Below are 19,293 nucleotides of genomic sequence, written 5' to 3' on the forward strand. Positions count from 1 at the left end.
GGTCGATATTAACCAAAGTTTCAGAGGTCATACTGCCTCCATCATCAGGGCGATGAGTATGAAGATTTCTGTCTTCTGGGTTGTTGCGCTGTGTAGTCTGGTCGATATTAACCAACGTTTCAGAGGTCATACTGCCTCCATCATCAGGGCGATGAGTATGAAGATTTCTGTCTTCTGGGTTGTTGCGCTGTGTAGTCTGGTCGATATTAACCAAAGTTTCAGAGGTCATACTGCCTCCATCATCAGGGCGATGAGTATGAAGATTTCTGTCTTCTGGGTTGTTGCGCTGTGTAGTCTGGTCGATATTAACCAAAGTTTCAGAGGTCATACTGCCTCCATCATCAGGGCGATGAGTATGAAGATTTCTGTCTTCTGGGTTGTTGCGCTGTGTAGTCTGGTCGATATTAACCAAAGTTTCAGAGGTCATACTGCCTCCATCATCAGGGCGATGAGTATGAAGATTTCTGTCTTCTGGGTTGTTGCGCTGTGTAGTCTGGTCGATATTAACCAACGTTTCAGAGGTCATACTGCCTCCATCATCAGGGCGATGAGTATGAAGATTTCTGTCTTCTGGGTTGTTGCGCTGTGTAGTCTGGTCGATATTAACCAAAGTTTCAGAGGTCATACTGCCTCCATCATCAGGGCGATGAGTCCGAAGATTTCTGTCTTCTGGGTTGTTGCGCTGTGTAGTCTGGTCGATATTAACCAACGTTTCAGAGGTCATACTGCCTCCATCATCAGGGCGATGAGTATGAAGATTTCTGTCTTCTGGGTTGTTGCGCTGTGTAGTCTGGTCGATATTAACCAAAGTTTCAGAGGTCATACTGCCTCCATCATCAGGGCGATGAGTCCGAAGATTTCTGTCTTCTGGGTTGTTGCGCTGTGTAGTCTGGTCGATATTAACCAAAGTTTCAGAGGTCATACTGCCTCCATCATCAGGGCGATGAGTATGAAGATTTCTGTCTTCTGGGTTGTTGCGCTGTGTAGTCTGGTCGATATTAACCAAAGTTTCAGAGGTCATACTGCCTCCATCATCAGGGCGATGAGTATGAAGATTTCTGTCTTCTGGGTTGTTGCGCTGTGTAGTCTGGTCGATATTAACCAAAGTTTCAGAGGTCATACTGCCTCCATCATCAGGGCGATGAGTATGAAGATTTCTGTCTTCTGGGTTGTTGCGCTGTGTAGTCTGGTCGATATTAACCAAAGTTTCAGAGGTCATACTGCCTCCATCATCAGGGCGATGAGTATGAAGATTTCTGTCTTCTGGGTTGTTGCGCTGTGTAGTCTGGTCGATATTAACCAAAGTTTCAGAGGTCATACTGCCTCCATCATCAGGGCGATGAGTCCGAAGATTTCTGTCTTCTGGGTTGTTGCGCTGTGTAGTCTGGTCGATATTAACCAACGTTTCAGAGGTCATACTGCCTCCATCATCAGGGCGATGAGTATGAAGATTTCTGTCTTCTGGGTTGTTGCGCTGTGTAGTCTGGTCGATATTAACCAACGTTTCAGAGGTCATACTGCCTCCATCATCAGGGCGATGAGTCCGAAGATTTCTGTCTTCTGGGTTGTTGCGCTGTGTAGTCTGGTCGATATTAACCAAAGTTTCAGAGGTCATACTGCCTCCATCATCAGGGCGATGAGTCCGAAGATTTCTGTCTTCTGGGTTGTTGCGCTGTGTAGTCTGGTCGATATTAACCAAAGTTTCAGAGGTCATACTGCCTCCATCATCAGGGCGATGAGTCCGAAGATTTCTGTCTTCTGGGTTGTTGCGCTGTGTAGTCTGGTCGATATTAACCAAAGTTTCAGAGGTCATACTGCCTCCATCATCAGGGCGATGAGTCCGAAGATTTCTGTCTTCTGGGTTGTTGCGCTGTGTAGTCTGGTCGATATTAACCAACGTTTCAGAGGTCATACTGCCTCCATCATCAGGGCGATGAGTATGAAGATTTCTGTCTTCTGGGTTGTTGCGCTGTGTAGTCTGGTCGATATTAACCAACGTTTCAGAGGTCATACTGCCTCCATCATCAGGGCGATGAGTCCGAAGATTTCTGTCTTCTGGGTTGTTGCGCTGTGTAGTCTGGTCGATATTAACCAACGTTTCAGAGGTCATACTGCCTCCATCATCAGGGCGATGAGTATGAAGATTTCTGTCTTCTGGGTTGTTGCGCTGTGTAGTCTGGTCGATATTAACCAAAGTTTCAGAGGTCATACTGCCTCCATCATCAGGGCGATGAGTATGAAGATTTCTGTCTTCTGGGTTGTTGCGCCGTGTAGTCTGGTCGATGTTAACCAACGTTTCAGAGGTCATACTGCCTCCATCATCAGGGCGATGAGTATGAAGATTTCTGTCTTCTGGGTTGTTGCGCCGTGTAGTCTGGTCGATGTTAACCAACGTTTCAGAGGTCATACTGCCTCCGTCATCAGAGTATGAAGATTTCTGTCTTCTGGGTTGTTGCGCTGTGTAGTCTGGTCGATGTTTACCAACGTTTCAGAGGTCATACTGCCTCCATCATCAGGGCGATGAGTCCGAAGATTTCTGTCTTCTGGGTTGTTGCGCTGTGTAGTCTGGTCGATATTAACCAAAGTTTCAGAGGTCATACTGCCTCCGTCATCAGAGTATGAAGATTTCTGTCTTCTGGGTTGTTGCGCTGTGTAGTCTGGTCGATGTTTACCAACGTTTCAGAGGTCATACTGCCTCCATCATCAGGGCGATGAGTCCGAAGATTTCTGTCTTCTGGGTTGTTGCGCTGTGTAGTCTGGTAGATGTTAACCAACGTTTCAGAGGTCATACTGCCTCCGTCATCAGAGTATGAAGATTTCTGTCTTCTGGGTTGTTGCGCTGTGTAGTCTGGTAGATGTTAACCAACGTTTCAGAGGTCATACTGCCTCCATCATCAGGGCGATGAGTATGAAGATTTCTGTCTTCTGGGTTGTTGCGCTGTGTAGTCTGGTCGATGTTAACCAACGTTTCAGAGGTCATACTGCCTCCATCATCAGGGCGATGAGTCCGAAGATTTCTGTCTTCTGGGTTGTTGCGCTGTGTAGTCTGGTCGATGTTAACCAACGTTTCAGAGGTCATACTGCCTCCGTCATCAGAGTATGAAGATTTCTGTCTTCTGGGTTGTTGCGCTGTGTAGTCTGGTCGATGTTTACCAACGTTTCAGAGGTCATACTGCCTCCATCATCAGGGCGATGAGTCCGAAGATTTCTGTCTTCTGGGTTGTTGCGCTGTGTAGTCTGGTCGATGTTTACCAACGTTTCAGAGGTCATACTGCCTCCATCATCAGGGCGATGAGTCCGAAGATTTCTGTCTTCTGGGTTGTTGCGCTGTGTAGTCTGGTCGATGTTAACCAACGTTTCAGAGGTCATACTGCCTCCATCATCAGGGCGATGAGTCCGAAGATTTCTGTCTTCTGGGTTGTTGCGCTGTGTAGTCTGGTAGATGTTAACCAACGTTTCGGAGGTCATACTGCCTCCGTCATCAGGGCGATGAGTATGAAGATTTCTGTCTTCTGGGTTGTTGCGCTGTGTAGTCTGGTCGATGTTAACCAACGTTTCAGAGGTCATACTGCCTCCATCATCAGGGCGATGAGTCCGAAGATTTCTGTCTTCTGGGTTGTTGCGCTGTGTAGTCTGGTAGATGTTAACCAACGTTTCGGAGGTCATACTGCCTCCGTCATCAGGGCGATGAGTATGAAGATTTCTGTCTTCTGGGTTGTTGCGCTGTGTAGTCTGGTCGATGTTAACCAACGTTTCAGAGGTCATACTGCCTCCATCATCAGGGCGATGAGTCCGAAGATTTCTGTCTTCTGGGTTGTTGCGCTGTGTAGTCTGGTAGATGTTAACCAACGTTTCGGAGGTCATACTGCCTCCGTCATCAGGGCGATGAGTATGAAGATTTCTGTCTTCTGGGTTGTTGCGCTGTGTAGTCTGGTCGATGTTAACCAACGTTTCAGAGGTCATACTGCCTCCATCATCAGGGCGATGAGTCCGAAGATTTCTGTCTTCTGGGTTGTTGCGCTGTGTAGTCTGGTAGATGTTAACCAACGTTTCGGAGGTCATACTGCCTCCGTCATCAGGGCGATGAGTATGAAGATTTCTGTCTTCTGGGTTGTTGCGCTGTGTAGTCTGGTCGATGTTAACCAACGTTTCAGAGGTCATACTGCCTCCATCATCAGGGCGATGAGTCCGAAGATTTCTGTCTTCTGGGTTGTTGCGCTGTGTAGTCTGGTAGATGTTAACCAACGTTTCGGAGGTCATACTGCCTCCGTCATCAGGGCGATGAATGATGACGGAGACAGTATGACCTCCTAAACGTTGGTAAACATCTACCAGACTACACAGCGCAATAACCCAGAAGACAGAAATCTTCATACTCACCTCTGTGAAAACCTCAGATCTTACATTTATTTATATTTCTTCCTGTTTCCTCTTTCCTTTGTAGAATGTTTATATCCAGCTGTCTCTTTATAACCGTGCAACTATGCATCTGTCTGCCCCGTTGTAAGATGTGGACATTAATGTAGAAATTCAAAGTAAGTGAGGTGAGAATTCATGAAGCCCTCTAGAGAGTCACATAAAGTTTCCATTTCGGAACTGAATCATTTCGAGAGACGTCAGAGAAAATCTGCGTTCGCTGGCCCGCCTTCTAACGGGACAGGACGAGCCCCTTTTTATGCTGCAATATGTCTTCCCCACGAGCCACCCTAAAAGTTAACTAAGGGCGGAGTCCTGCGCACGCGCAAGACATCGCCCCTTGCTAGGTAACACCATTCCTGCGTGCTGGAAACGGTAAACAGAGCCTTACAACTAAAACGGGAATTTGCTTACGCTAATCGGAACTTTGTCGTGACGCAAGGCCTCGACTATTCAAACTAGGGCCTAATGCTATTGGTGGGAGATCGTCCCATCAGGCAGCATGTCCTTTCAGTAAAGGATTTTGGTCGGATGGCTTTCTGGGATTTGAACCGTGCAAGTGTTGGTATCACTTTGGCGGATGTCCTCTGCTACTTTCGGGCGGGGAATCACTTGAGCTGAAGGTCTTCATGATTCAGGAGGGGGGCCGTATTATACCCCGGAATTTGCATTACAACTGAGGAAAAGCACGGAAAACATCAGTCAGGGTTGCCGAGTGATTTCTTCCGATATAAAATTCAGTTTTTGATCGGAGTGCACAGTTTCCTGATTCCGAATTCACTTTTTATCCACTTATTAAACGCCATTTGTTTGAGATGTGCAGTGTAGTGCAACAGAGAAATTACAAGTAAATCGTGAAAGTTTAATTTCTACTTGCATTGAAAATAGCGTTTACAAAGAGTGAATATTCGATGACCGTGACACTCTTGCTTCGAAATCAGTCCATATTTTGTAGTACAGGTGTGTTCTGAGTGGCAAACTTGTGCGAGCGAAAGCCGTCTTAATCAATACTTTCATTTCTGAATACAATTGTACTTCGTTGCTTTGTGTTAACAAAGGCCGCAGACAATCAAAGCAGTAACTGGCTTCTGACCGGTCAATGCGCGGTGTACATTGCGGCAACGCTGTCTATCCGTTCCAAATGCTTAAAAGATTCGCTCAAGAAGCATTAATACTTTTTTTTGGCTGGTTCATGTATGCAGACGGACACCATTGGTGACGGTGGTATCCAAGGTCATTGTAATAACAATATGACGACATCACGTATCTGAAAAGAATTATGGGTAATGACGTCTTCGGGGTCCCACCTCACGACTTTAATCATCCGTCACGTTCGTATTACCGAGTATTGAAAAATAATAAATATGAGTTTGGAATAGTCTCCAGTGGCACAACGCAGAAACCAAATTTTATAAAAATCTGCCCAGTCCTTCTTGAGCTATTTCGTGAGTACAGTCGGACTTCGATCTAGACAACGTAATTACAGGTTATGTCGTCACGAGGGCAGAAAAGGGAATAGGAAATACATGAATGGTAATAATTGAAACATTTGCATCCAAGGTCAGTCTAATAACAATGGGATGAAATGTGAAAATCAATCTATAATAAACACAAATGACAGTGTAGAATACAGAAGCTGCTTTGATCAAATAAATGCATTTGTACTAATTCATGGCTGGTGCTCAAAATGGCGACTTGGATTAATTCATCATATAACCGTAATGCCTCAGCTGGAATCCTGCGCGCTTCACAAAGATAATATGCATATATTCACATCAATAATTTGTGTAGTTCATTGTGCAGGCTGTTCCAAGCTGAGGTGCAAATCACTTCCTGTCATAACAATTTCCTTCCCTTTGATGTAGCTGAATAACCTTCCGGCGCCCTAAATAATAAACCTCAGCTGACTGAAATACTGCAAGTACCAACCTAACCCAACCCGAGTATAAACTCGAAGTGGCTACTTCTCAAAATGCAGAATCAGTGTATATTTTCGTTTTTAGTTGTACAATGGATCCTCGAAGCAATGAAGGGTAATTAATATCGAATCACTCTGTTTACTGAGTAGGAGAGACAGAAAAACCACTTAACAGCAGAATCACCGAACATAAACGCAGTACAAAAATGAGAAAAAAAAATTTAAAATAGGAAAAAACATCCATTGCGACGAGGACCATAGAATACAGTGGAATAATCGAAATCGAACACAGAGAATAAAACAACAAAGAGGGAACTGGTAAGAGTCGATATTAATCACAGCAGCAGAACAGACTCTAACAGACAAGCATTACAGACGTAAGATCCGTGCTAAGGACGCGTAACACAAAAACTCTCCCGCTGGTCTAATGGCTTAGGATACTTGCCAGGAGTGCCCTGAGACAACGCCTTTCTCTGTTCCCCTCTTTTCTGTATGAACCGCGTTACTGCCAAATCTCCTTCGACGCTCCATAATGCAGGAAGTTGACGCCGCTTCGTAAAACAATGATATACGCTAACAAGTTGGCCTGGCACCTGTTGAGCGTGCCAGCTGGACGTGAGAAGACGTCACGCTACGGCTCGGTCGATGCCTTGGCTTTGCAACTACTCTTCCATTACTTCTCATTGGACCACTCCCACTGATCGAACCTTCGCTTTCGGCAATAACACGCGTAGGTTAGGTTAGGTTAGCAACTGAAGTCGGCTGTCACGAGTACTGACGTGGTTTTCCACGCGCATTCGTTGCAATTGAACAAGACGTAAGATTTTCCCAGGAATCTGGTTTACCAACGTTTCTTAGGTCCTTGCTGCATCCGTCAACAGGGCAATGAGTCCTAGTGATTAGTGCATGGGAGATAGAAGCTCCGATTATAATTTCTACTGATGTCTAGATGCGTTGATGAATCATGACATAACTACAATGCCATCCTCGTCTGAAGACATTTACGAATATAGAACAAGAAATTTCTGGAATACGTCGCTTCGGTGTTCGTGTGTCAAGTGAGACTGGATTCATGGATTCGATCCGTTGCGCTAGTAGGAGAGCAGCTGTGGGAATGTTACAGATCTGCTGTTTCATGAACTTAAATGAAATATTAAACTGATAGGCAGTGCACATGTGAACTGGTCTAATTGTACGAATTATTATTTCTGCCATGTAATAAAAATTTGACTCATGAACGGATTTTTTTGAAGTCTGATCCCGAGGTTTTGCCGTTGGAGGCGACTCAAAATTCGTACTTTTTGATTTTCTAAACCCGTTCGACGGATGCTCAAAGTTTTTGAGGCGTGGGAGAATGATCATCTTTGATGAAACCGTAACTTGTCATACTGCCGTCTCTTAATTGCTTGTGCTGCCATCTTTCAATGGCCACATGAACTCTCCGTGCTGCTGTCTGTCGGCAGCAATACGAATTGTTTTATATCGCCCCCGATCGAAGTGGATCTTGAAACTTGAGACTTCGATTATGACGGATATGAATATGACGCTTTGGGTTCTGTATTCTGTCGGCCCGGAAACTGCTATCTGCTCACAGATGTCTCTGTACCACGCATGTAATTACGTTGTCTGGACAACCGCCCCTTGTCGGATGTCCGCGACTGCTTATTCAACTTATCTCCGGTTGCCCTTCATATCCGGAGGACGCCGCCTTCTTGTCGTGGTGAAAAGGCTCTCGCGTAGCCATGCTTGAAACCGCGTATCATTCTCAGCTGATGTAGTGTCGTCAGATGAGCGAATAGCCGAAGCCAGAGTCCCCTCGCCCTCGATCGGGTGCGGGTCCTACGTGGCAGCAGCCGGGCGGGTTGACGCGGCTGGCGATCAATACCCTGGAGCCGGGGGCAGCCCCAACTCCGGGGAAATGCCCGGCGCGCCACCCGCTCGCGTAACCTTAGCTTACGTAGCACTTTCACGTGTCCAGGTTTCTTTGCGTTAAGCCCCGTTCATCCCGCTATTCCCGTCTGCTCCTTCGTTTAATACACTCCCCCTCGAGATGGTTAAGGGACTGAAGAAAACCGCGGACACATTTCAGTCAAGGTAACCAACCAACCGGTGTCCGGGCCGAGCCTCAGAGGTGCAGCGGCTAACCATCCCGTTCTCGTCATCAGATTCTTAGAGATTGCTTTGTGTCACGTCCGGTTTGAATTTAGGGCGGTAGGCGTGTTGTACTTCTTTGCATTCCCTGGACCCTGAGCTGAAGGTCGTAACTTTCTTCCCAGTTAATCGCAGACACTCCTGTCTTGTCTCTCGGCTCAGAACAGCTTCCGCGCTGTCACGTGAACCAGAAAACTCTAGTTAAATATCGAGGCACTATTTTTACGGGCGAACGATGAACGGGTTTCTGGTTTTCTCATTCACCCCAAATACAAGATCTGACAGGTCATGAGTATCCTTCCCAGTCCCCTCCAGTTCACATTTTATATCCGTTCGTCCATCTTACGCTTCTGTACTTCATAACGAACGTGGTAGTTGATACAGCATCGTTGTTTTAATTGATACCGACTCTCTGTTCTACCATCGTGTCTGATGGTTTCTGCCTTTTTGCTCCTGTGTGCAGGGTATTTAAAAGTAAATTCAATTATATTTCCGGTGAAGTCCCCGGAACTTGGCGTCAGTTTGCGGGTCGTAATTTATACCCTTTAAAGAGCAACTCGCTTGGTTCCGCCACTTCAAGAAGCAAGGCGGTCTGCGTCACCGTCGTTTGTCATCAGCAGGCGTAAGCCAGCCCTTGGTCTGCTTCGCCTTCTTCTGCTGTTGGTAGGCCGCCCGCCATACATATCAGAGCAGCTGGTACCTCCCAGACCTCATATCGGCGCAGTGCCAAACGCTTGACTGTTGTACACCCCTTTGACAAAGGAATCGGTTCTTCTTGTCGGTCAGTAGGTCTCTCAGAAACAAAAGGTCACCCGAACCCTACCGATAGTTTGCAAAAGTGTAATTTATTACGTTAATATCTTACGTTTCCTGAATCATCAGGAATAGCTTTTACTTAAAATGAAGCAAATTATTTTCCTCTGCTATTGTGTAATAACAAAAAAATTAAAAATAAAAACATAACCTCGCACTAACTTGAACGAGAACGCTCCGTCCATTTCTATATCCTCTTTCAGTAAGAGTAACCTTTGTCCAAAATTCATTTTGGCTGTGAATATAAACGAAGCACCGCCCGAGTTGTGGTGAAGAGTGCCTTTTGTAATCTCGATGTACTCCGAAGAGTAGAACTACGTATTTCCAAGACAGAAGATGTCTGTTGCGTGTGGACACACGAGAGAAGAAATGGGATTACAATGGGACAGTGCATAATCTATTCAGAGACTTGAAGAGAGCGTATGATTAAGTTTCTGTACGACATTCGTATTGAGTTTTGAAAGCCCATGAAACTAGTTAAGCATTTCAAAATGTGCTTAAACGAAGCCCATAGTAAAGTCCGTACAGGTAACCACTTGTATGACACTTTCCTATTCGTAATGATCTAAAACAAGGAGCTGCTTTATCGCCATTGCTTTTGAATTCTCCTTTAGAATGCTCTATTGGGGAGGTCCAAGAAATTGAATGGGGCACATCAGCTTCTGGTCTGTGCTGATGATGTAGATCTTTTGGGGATTACATAAATATCAAAGAAGAACACAGAAACTCTAATTAACGCTTTTAAGAAGATTGGTCTAGAAATAAACACAGAGAAAACTAAGTACAAGTTGATCTCTCGTCACTAGAATGCAGGACAAAATCTTGACATAAAGTCGGCTAAGAGATCCTTTGAAAATGTGGCAAAGTTCAGATATTTGGGAGCGAAAGTAACAAATTCAAAATTTGATTAACTAGGAATTTAAGAGCAGATTGAATTCGGGTAATGCTTGCTACTATTCAATTCAGAAACATTCGTCTTTGTCTCTGCTGTCTATAAAACGTAAAGTTAAAAATACAAAAAACTAATTTTTCTTGTAGTGTTGAAGCATCGTTTAAATAACTCCTGATGAGTGATTTGCCTATTATCAATTTGAATTTTTGTCGTATGAACACACGTTGGTCCTGAAATGCCTTAATCAGATTCGCAGCGGTTTAAAACTGATATGTGTTGCAAATTTCTTGGACGGTTCAGACGTCGTATATACGCGGACATGTGGACCCTTCACGTTCCATACACCGCTGGTCACAGACAGGTAATTTTTTCGTAGAGATTGCGAAGAAACTGATTCCGACCAAACAATATTTGTCGTGCATTAATATGACTCTATAAATTAAATTACTATAAATTAGTGTAAGGAACTTCTACTAACTCCGATTTAAGCCGTATACCAGTGAAACGTCTCCATTCTGTGGTAGAGACCTCTGGGGTTTTATGAACACAACGTTAAAGTTGAAGGAAACTTCATTTATTTATTTGACAAGGAAATGATTACAGTGGAGATTCACAACCGGTGTTAAAAATTACGACTTGTAATCCCTTCAGTGTACAACCCGCTTCAAAACTGAGCTACAAGCCATCTCGTATTTCCAGCCATTAATCTGCCAGCACGCGCTGTAAGTTTATGTATCTCAAAACAGAGATGTTTTCGGACCAGAGTGTATTCGCATTTAGTAATGAAAGCCATTCAGAGAATTATGAAATCATTCTGTGTAACTTTCACAATTCCTCTGAATTCACTAATCGTAAATTACCACATTTTATTCATCGCTAACTACCCTCTGCAGTTTATGGAAGATCGCGTTAACAGACCGATCCTTGCGAGTTCACCAGTTGTGATAAGCTGATAGTAGCCGCCTCATACCACCTTCACTGAGCTAAATGTCTTCATTCCACCGCGTCCGTCCTTCGTGCAACATTGAACAGCTGGAAAGTTACGAAGAGTTCAAGTCTCCAAAAATATTGTTCTTTCTCAGTATTTTCCTGATTTAGTCATCATTTATTCGCGTCGAAACGTGTGACACTGTTTATCGATTGCGCCACGAGCAGAGCGAGATGTTTATCGCTAGGTTCTGACGTCACACCTCAGGTCGGCTGCTTAGAACAGTAGGGTGACGCCGAGTACGGATATTAAGGCGCAGTGACGAGGTCATGTCTGTCCGTCCGTCAGAATATTCTACGCTGAAACCGACGAACGAATATGGAAGAAACTTTTAGTGTTGGTGACATGCACCAGTGAATTTTATTTTAATTCTTGTGAGTTCATATATTTTTTTATCAATTTTCTTCGAAATTGATCGTCGTACAAAAGACTGACAGCTGAATAAAAAACTTTTCACTTGTGTGTGTTATTTATTTTATACGCTTAAATTCCAGTGAAATTTTTCCTGCTATTTGCTCGTCATCAGGTGATACCTCTTACAACAAAATCTGGTGATATCATCAAATCTATGTTTTATTAACTTTTTTTTTTCTGTGTGACGACAGGTCCATATGAACAGGATCCTTCCATCCTTTTCTCGGACTGGGACCTATTCATATACGTTCTTGGCAGATGATCCAGAAGTGGTTTGCCATTGCCTTCTTCTGTGTGTGAATGGAGTAATTGTTGGGATGCCACGGAGGAAAACTCCGTGTTGCCTAGACCACGGCCTTGCCTAACACAAGTTATAAATTCGGGCACCGCCGGGAATCGAACCCGAGACCCCAGGATTACAAGGCCAGCGTTCTAACCACTAGACCACCGTGGCGGTCTAACCTCCGTAATAACCCCATGTTAATTAATGTCTAATTGTCGCGACTATTTACATACATAATATTTTGTAATCTATAAATTATGACGTGTGTTCGCATATTGTCGTCATATTTCAAAACTTATCTTCCTATTAATTAAATATATAAATATATAATAAATATAAAATATGTCATTAAGTTATGTTCTCGCGGTTCTACCGTCAACCTCTGAACTGTGTGGTTGGCTCCAAGTTCCTTGAGCCCCCCGACGTTTGCACACGCGGGCGTCCGGCGCCTGTCGGACTCCGTGATGACGTAATGACGGGGGATAACCGTACGGGATCATTAGCAACCCCAGGAACGCGTGTCGGCTACTCCTGTCCGATGTGAACAGTCGTGGGAATGTGCCACAGATTAGAACAGAACTCCGGTCTGTCAGATTTCATGGAAATCTGTTGAGTAGTTCTTGAGTCTCGTCACATTCGAGAAACGGACGGACGTGGCAAAGATGTTTGTTGGCAACACTGCAGATGGTTGTCTGCGATGAAGTTGTACGACATTGCTCCTACCAATCTTCAGACTTCATATGAACTATTATTATTGTCTCATACGACATTATCCACCGCCATTTATTTGGAATAAAAAAAAACAATGATAGTTTATGGTTTTCAATAAGGAAGGTCCCGGCCATCTGTTCAGCTCACATTGTGGCGACAAAATTGAATTTTCGCCACCCCGTCCCCCCCTTGGACAGGAAATTTGCTGATATCGAATTGCATTCTTTTAAGCGAATGCTTTGAGATTCGTGAAAACAGTCAGTGTTTCAGCGAACATTTGAATTTCGGAATGAGGCAGTTCTTTGTCCATTTCGTCGGCCTTACACAACGTCAGGAGCTCACACAGCGCCACAGAGAGAATAAGATAATAATTTATTCATTTTGTCACGATGTTTCGGAACCACGTGTTATCTTCATTCTCGTCCAAATGCCCTGCATTCGCTCTGCATAGAAAACGAAAGTTTGTGACTCCCTTTGTTACAAACGTTCCTCAAATCTCTCTCTGCACGGAACACTCAGTTTCTGAAAGTTCGGCCGTGACGTCGTAGGGTAAAGGATTATAGTGTACTTTTGATAGTTTTAGAAGTAAATTGAGTTTACAGGCAGAATGTGATTTGAAATGCAACTGTGCGTACGTTTAGTTCGTAAAATACGAAGAGAAATCAGAACAAGTGAGGAAAGTTTCGTTCAGATTTGTGGATGTATTTATTAGTCGACGTGCGCGAGGACCAGTTTTGGGCGACAGACGCTGAGAGTGGTAACAGGTGTTCGTGGCTGGACGACGCGAGTGAAGTGGAATCGACCCATTCCGTAACTGTTACACGCAGTTCCAAGTTATTTCGGCTGAATTGCACAGTAATTTAAGGAACAGTAATTTCTGTATTCAAACAGCGTGAAAATCATATCGTATGTGTTACAGGTTCAACAGCGTCGTTTGGTTAGGTTAGTCTGTGATTTTTTTTATTTGTAGTGTTCTGTGTGAGGACAGGTCCATATGAACAGGATCCTTCCATCCTTTTCTCGGACTGGGACCTGTTCATATACGTTCTTGGCAGATGATCCAGAAGTGGTTTGCCATTGCCTTCTTCTGTGTGTGAATGGAGTAATTGTTGGAATGCCACGGAGGAAAACTCCGTGTTGCCTAGACCACGGCCTTGCCCAACACAAGTTATAAATTCGGGCACCGCCGGGAATCGAACCCGAGACCCCAGGATTACAAGGCCAGCGTTCTAACCGCTAGACCACCTCATCTTATTATTATTTAGTGTTCTGTCTGAGGACAGGTCCATATGAACAGGATCCTTCCATCCTTTTCTCGGACTGGGACCTGTTCATATACGTTCTTGGCAGATGATCCAGAAGTGGTTTGCCATTGCCTTCTTCTGTGTGTGAGTGGAGTAATTGTTGGGATGCCACGGAGGAAAACTCCGTGTTGCCTAGACCACGGCCTTGCCCAACACAAGTTATAAATTCGGGCACCGCCGGGAATCGAACCCGAGACCCCAGGATTACAAGGCCAGCGTTCTAACCGCTAGACCACCGTGGCACGGTGTCTGTGATGTACGTAGGAGAAATGAGACGCAAAAAGCGCGTATTTACCGCCGGCCTTGAGTTAGCTGGTTGTTGACCGTTCGCCTGTTCTCCGTGCCAACGATAAGCCCGGACTATTTATTGATCGCGGAGTTTCTCATACTGCGGGGATGGAATGGGGGTGGAAAGGCGTGCATCCCCTCGCAGCCACATGGGGTGACGCAACAGATGGCGTGGGTTCTGCTTCAGCTATCGCCGGTTAAGACGGGACACCCAACAAACTCGCCGTCCTCAGATTGAGAGGTCATGCAAATGTGATGGGGGGTTCAATCCACGAAGAATGTCGCTAATCTGTGCAAATAATACTGACGAATGACGACGGCGTGTGGACGCCCGCCGGCAACGGAGGATCTGCGAATTTTTATTGTATCCACTTTTTCGTTTCACAGGAGCAACTTATTCAGGCGCTTGCAGAGGCCGGGTGATGTTCGGCGGATGTTCATATTTACGTACCTGAATTCTTTGCGAGAGATGGACTCCTACTCAGAGGGAGGAACACAGATTGCAGGTGTTTGAGAATCGGGTGTTGAGGAGGATATTTGGGCCTAGGAGAGAAGACGATGGGGCGTGGAGAAAACTGCATAATGACGAACTTAAAAATCTGTACTCCTCCCCCAGTATTGTTAGGGTGATTAAGTCGAGAAGAATGAGATCGGCTGGGCATGTAGCGCGCATGGATGGGGCAAGAGGGAAGCCTGAGGGGAAGAGACCCCTGGGGAGACCTAGACGTAGATGGGAGGATAATCTCAGGCGGGATCTATGGGAGATAGGAGTTGAAGGAGACTGGATTTTGTTGGTCCGGTGGAGGGCTTTGGTTAATTCGGTGATGAACCTTCGGGTTCCGTAAGCCATCTAGTTGGTTGGGTCCACTATTTGGGAAGCCTGAGGGGAAGAGACCGCTGAGGAGACCTAGACGTAGATGGGAGGATAATCTCAGGCGGGATCTATGGGAGATAGGAGTTGAAGGAGACTGGATTTTGTTGGCCCAGGACAGGGTCCGGTGGAGGGCTTTGGTTAATTCGGTGATGAACTCTCGGGTTCAGTAAGCCATCTGGTTGGTTGGGTCCACTATTTGGGAAGCCTGAGGGGAAGAGACCTCTGGGGAGACCTAGACGTAGATGGGAGGATAATCTCAGGCGGGATCTATGGGAGATAGGAGTTGAAGGAGACTGGATTTTGTTGGCCCAGGACAGGGTCCGGTGGAGGGCTTTGGTTAATTCGGTGATGAACTCTCGGGTTCAGTAAGCCATCTGGTTGGTTGGGTCCACTATTTGGGAAGCCTGAGGGGAAGAGACCTCTGGGGAGACCTAGACGTAGATGGGAGGATAATCTCAGGCGGGATCTATGGGAGATAGGAGTTGAAGGAGACTGGATTTTGTTGACCCAGGACAGGGTCCGGTGGAGGGCTTTGGTTAATTCGGTGATGAACCTTCGGGTTCCGTAAGCCATCTAGTTGGCTACTGTTATCCTATTTCTTTGTCCCTTTACTATCTTCTTTCCAATTCCTATCCTCTCCTCGTGAACTTCAAGCAAGACTTAAAATATCATCCGCGCTACATTCCCCATCGTTTTCAACGCTTTGATAATTAATATTAGAACTTAACAGAGATTACACAATACGAAGAAGTAATGTTGTCGTGAATTGGGGGCTAGCTCGAAGTGGCCCACGTTCTCTCGAAGCCTTGTACTTTGTCCCTCAGTGCAGAGACGTATTTTTCTTGTATTGCCGTTCGTTCCTGTGTCTTGTGCTTTGCTAATCACTGCTTCTCTTTTGTTTCCCGCTTGCCGTGCTGTTCCCTGCTGCCGCCGCTGCTGCCACCTAGCAGAGCTCAGCTGGAGTGAGTATTATTAAGTTGTTTCATTCGCTTTGAACCATACTTAATTTAAGCTATCCTCTCTCTCTCTCACTCTATCTCTCGGCGAACTGATAGCAAAATAATTACTGGACACAACAGACGAACGCAATTGTTTGACAAGTCAGAAAATCTTTCTGATATTGGAATCATTAATCTGTTTGCCCCAGAGACAAGAAATGACCTCGAAAAGTCTCGTCGGCGTCAGGAAACCACACACGACGAAAAGTGTATTCTGACATTTCAAAGCAGTTCTTCACGCCACAACACTTAGGCCATTGTTAAGTAACATCGCGGTCAAACAGTGAACTTGGGCAAACGGGGATCCCCCAGGACGACGTCCACTCGAAAGCTGGTTTTTCGTGGGCGTGGTACTAGTGCGCTGGCAGCGACTTCATTTGTTTTGTGAAGAGTCGGAGTTTTCATACAAAAATTGTTGTTAATTGAGAGACTGACAGTAATTGTATTTGTAATTATTATTACGATGTTGAGGCGGAACGAAGTATTTGCTGGCGAGCCACAGAACGTAAACCATATGAAACGCATTGGTTACTAAACGTAATATTAAAAAATGGAAATTTAAACACACAAAGCGTTGTTTCAGGAATGGGTATTAGGAAAATATGTATTTGGTCTACAAGGACCATCGGAAGCTCTTACAGGGTTTTAAACCATACTCAAGCTTGTAATTTGATGACCGGCGATTGGTTTAAATGTAATGCCATAAGCGAATTCTTTTGTTATAAGACAGTGTGAATTAAGTGCGCTTTTCTTCATACTTTATGATTTAAGAGCACTTAATCCCATGCACTTGAACAGCATTAAGGACAGACTCGGATTGTATGGAGATCGGAAATTTGAAATGTTTCTTTGTCCTACGGATTCTGGTTATTTTTTTTCCCCTCATTTTATGGAATTGTTTTTATCTGGAATTTGTATTGGATAGTCGATTTCTTATCTTTCATTGCATATGGGAAGTTTTTGATAATATCTGGGCTATTTTCACGCCTTCAGCAGTTTCGTAACTTTTGGGAAAACCCTAATTTGAACGGAACAGTTTCTGCTGAAGAACCGAAAAGCGCTCATTTCGACTCCTTTGCGTCAATATGCTTTTATGTGTGTTTACGGGATGCAGTCCAGCGTCGCACAAGACGTCATCCCCAAGGAAATGAATTCGAAAATCCCTTCCTGCATGGTCCATGGTCCTCCTGCCTGGAAGACACTCGTGTTGTTAATTAATACCGCAAAGTACAGTGTTATTCCTACGAGGACCACACCCATGTTGAGTCATTAATTAATGCGTGTGTGTCCCTCCAACCCTTGCACGTTTGACATGCGACCTCTCCAGTCAGTCAGCATTCACTTTGAACTGGTATTTTCCACAATCGTAAACAGTGGCTACATTTGAAAATATTTTTTTTCCCCCAGTATTTTACTTTGATTACGCTGCATTCTTTCGAAACGTCTTTTACATCCAATAGTTTTCCCTTCCGAATCTACCCCCATCCTAATTTCCGTGATCTCAGTCTCCTTCTATCACCCCTACTGCAACACGCAGTACACGGCTAGCCGTCCATTCTCTTCCGCTCGTTCTCCTTATACGAGGTGCGATCGGAAAGTTTCAAGACTGCGCCTATAAAAACCCGTACACTTATCTCAGGTATTAAATTCATCCATCATCCTCGAAGTAGTTCCCCTGGGAGTGAACACAACGATCCCAGCGCCGCTGCCAAGCCTGGAAGCATCCCTGGAAATCTTTCTTTGTCAGCCTGTCAAGCACCATCTGCGATTCTGCCTGAATCTCTTCTATCGTCTCAAATCTCCTTCCCTTTAGCTGAATTTTCATCTTTGGGAAGAGGAAGAAGTCACACGGAGCTAAATCCGGCGAATAAGGAGGGTGCACCCCCTAGCGGCAGAAGCTCGTAGTACATCCGGTTCGCCCTCTATTGACACAGTCTGGAAACTTTCCGATCGCACCTCGTATTAACGTGCACTCGTCCAGGATATCTTGGAACTGCGTTCTGTCTTATTCTCGATTGCCCTGTACTTTAATTATTACTGACTGTTCCCTGCTCCCCGATTCTCAATTCCCCGTCTTGCCCAGATCGTCTTTGATCCTGTCTCTCCTGTTATCCTCCTGTCCCTAATGAGTAGGCTGAATGAATATCTTCTTCTTAATCTTGAACTGGTTATTAATTAGGCTTACTGAGCCTTTAATTCTTCAGCTGTGTTCAAAGAAGTGATCTCTCCGCCTTTTCTTTGGTCGAGCTGTGTTTCGTCTTCCCTCTACCTGGTCTTTAAGTGCTAATTTTGCTATTCTGTCATCTTCCATCCTTTCCTGTATTCCGATACCTTATTCCGTAAATACTTAAGTTCTGTGACTTTTTCCGTAATCTTTCCTTCTATAAATATTTTAGCCTTTCGGATTTCATTACCTCGCCATGGATTTTGTTCGCAAATTATATTTCCCGGCAATATTATTCAACCGACGCCTCGCGATCTGCAATTCATGCTCTGACTTGCCTGTAACTCCTTGGTCATCTGCATAAAGAACTGATCTCATTTACCCCATTTATCCCCTATTCCGTCCATTAATCGCCTTGTTAATGAAGATTCCGAGCAAAGTGTTGGCGTCCTTGCCTTGAGGCCTGGCTTCTTGTAATTGATTCGTATTTGTTCATTCGTCGATTTTATTCGAATTTCCTTTACCTAAAAGTGGCATAAGTTTCCAGTGCGTTCTCTTGCCAGAGTCCAACTTTTCCTTGTTCTGCCATTTCCTTTTTTTTGCAGTCCCTACGCATTATTTAAGTAACCTTCAACTGTCTTTGTCGTCAGACCAGTTGGTTATCGTTTCTTTCTTTTCGCTACGAAAGGTGACGCGACGCTTGGCGTCCGTCTCCCGTGTGTTGGATGTCCAAATACGCCGCCTTATTTCGGCGACACGATGTTCGTCGTCGGTTTCCCAACGTCGCGTCATATCGCTTCCAGAGGCGTTTCTTGGTTCGGTGTTCTCAGTCGGCGTCACGGCTTGTGGCATTCCAAACACCCCTGTGACTATGAAAAACAAGCCATTACACAAATCATCCCGTTGATGTACTCGTAGACTGATTGTCGTATGAGTAATTATCATCGCGTGCATGAACAAAGAAAGACAGACTGAGACGAAAAGAATCTTGCAGTGATGCTCACTACAATTGTCTCTGCGTGTTTTACTTACTCATGAGTGAAGTAAGTTCCTCGGACGTGAGTTCTATCAGCTCTTAC

General features: G+C 44.9%; 1 protein-coding gene across 6 annotated transcripts in view; it reads left to right on the forward strand.

Moving 5' to 3' along the window:
- Syt7 (Synaptotagmin 7) overlaps nt 1-19,293 on the forward strand; it is a 128,135-nt gene that overhangs the window by 98,547 nt on the left and 10,295 nt on the right. Inside the window, exon 2 of one of the 6 annotated variants that reach the window (XM_087358581.1) lies at nt 16,003-16,014. The exons of the other annotated variants lie outside the window; for them this stretch is intronic. Coding sequence (XP_087214707.1) covers nt 16,003-16,014 — 12 coding nt within the window. The remainder of the gene's footprint in view (nt 1-16,002; nt 16,015-19,293) is intronic. 6 annotated transcript variants of the gene reach the window in all.

Source organism: Zootermopsis nevadensis, unplaced genomic scaffold (assembly GCF_977971745.1).
Source record: "Zootermopsis nevadensis isolate Lab colony 2312 unplaced genomic scaffold, Znev_1.0 Znev_ptg000030l, whole genome shotgun sequence".
NCBI classification, from domain to species: Eukaryota; Metazoa; Arthropoda; class Insecta; order Blattodea; family Termopsidae; genus Zootermopsis; species Zootermopsis nevadensis.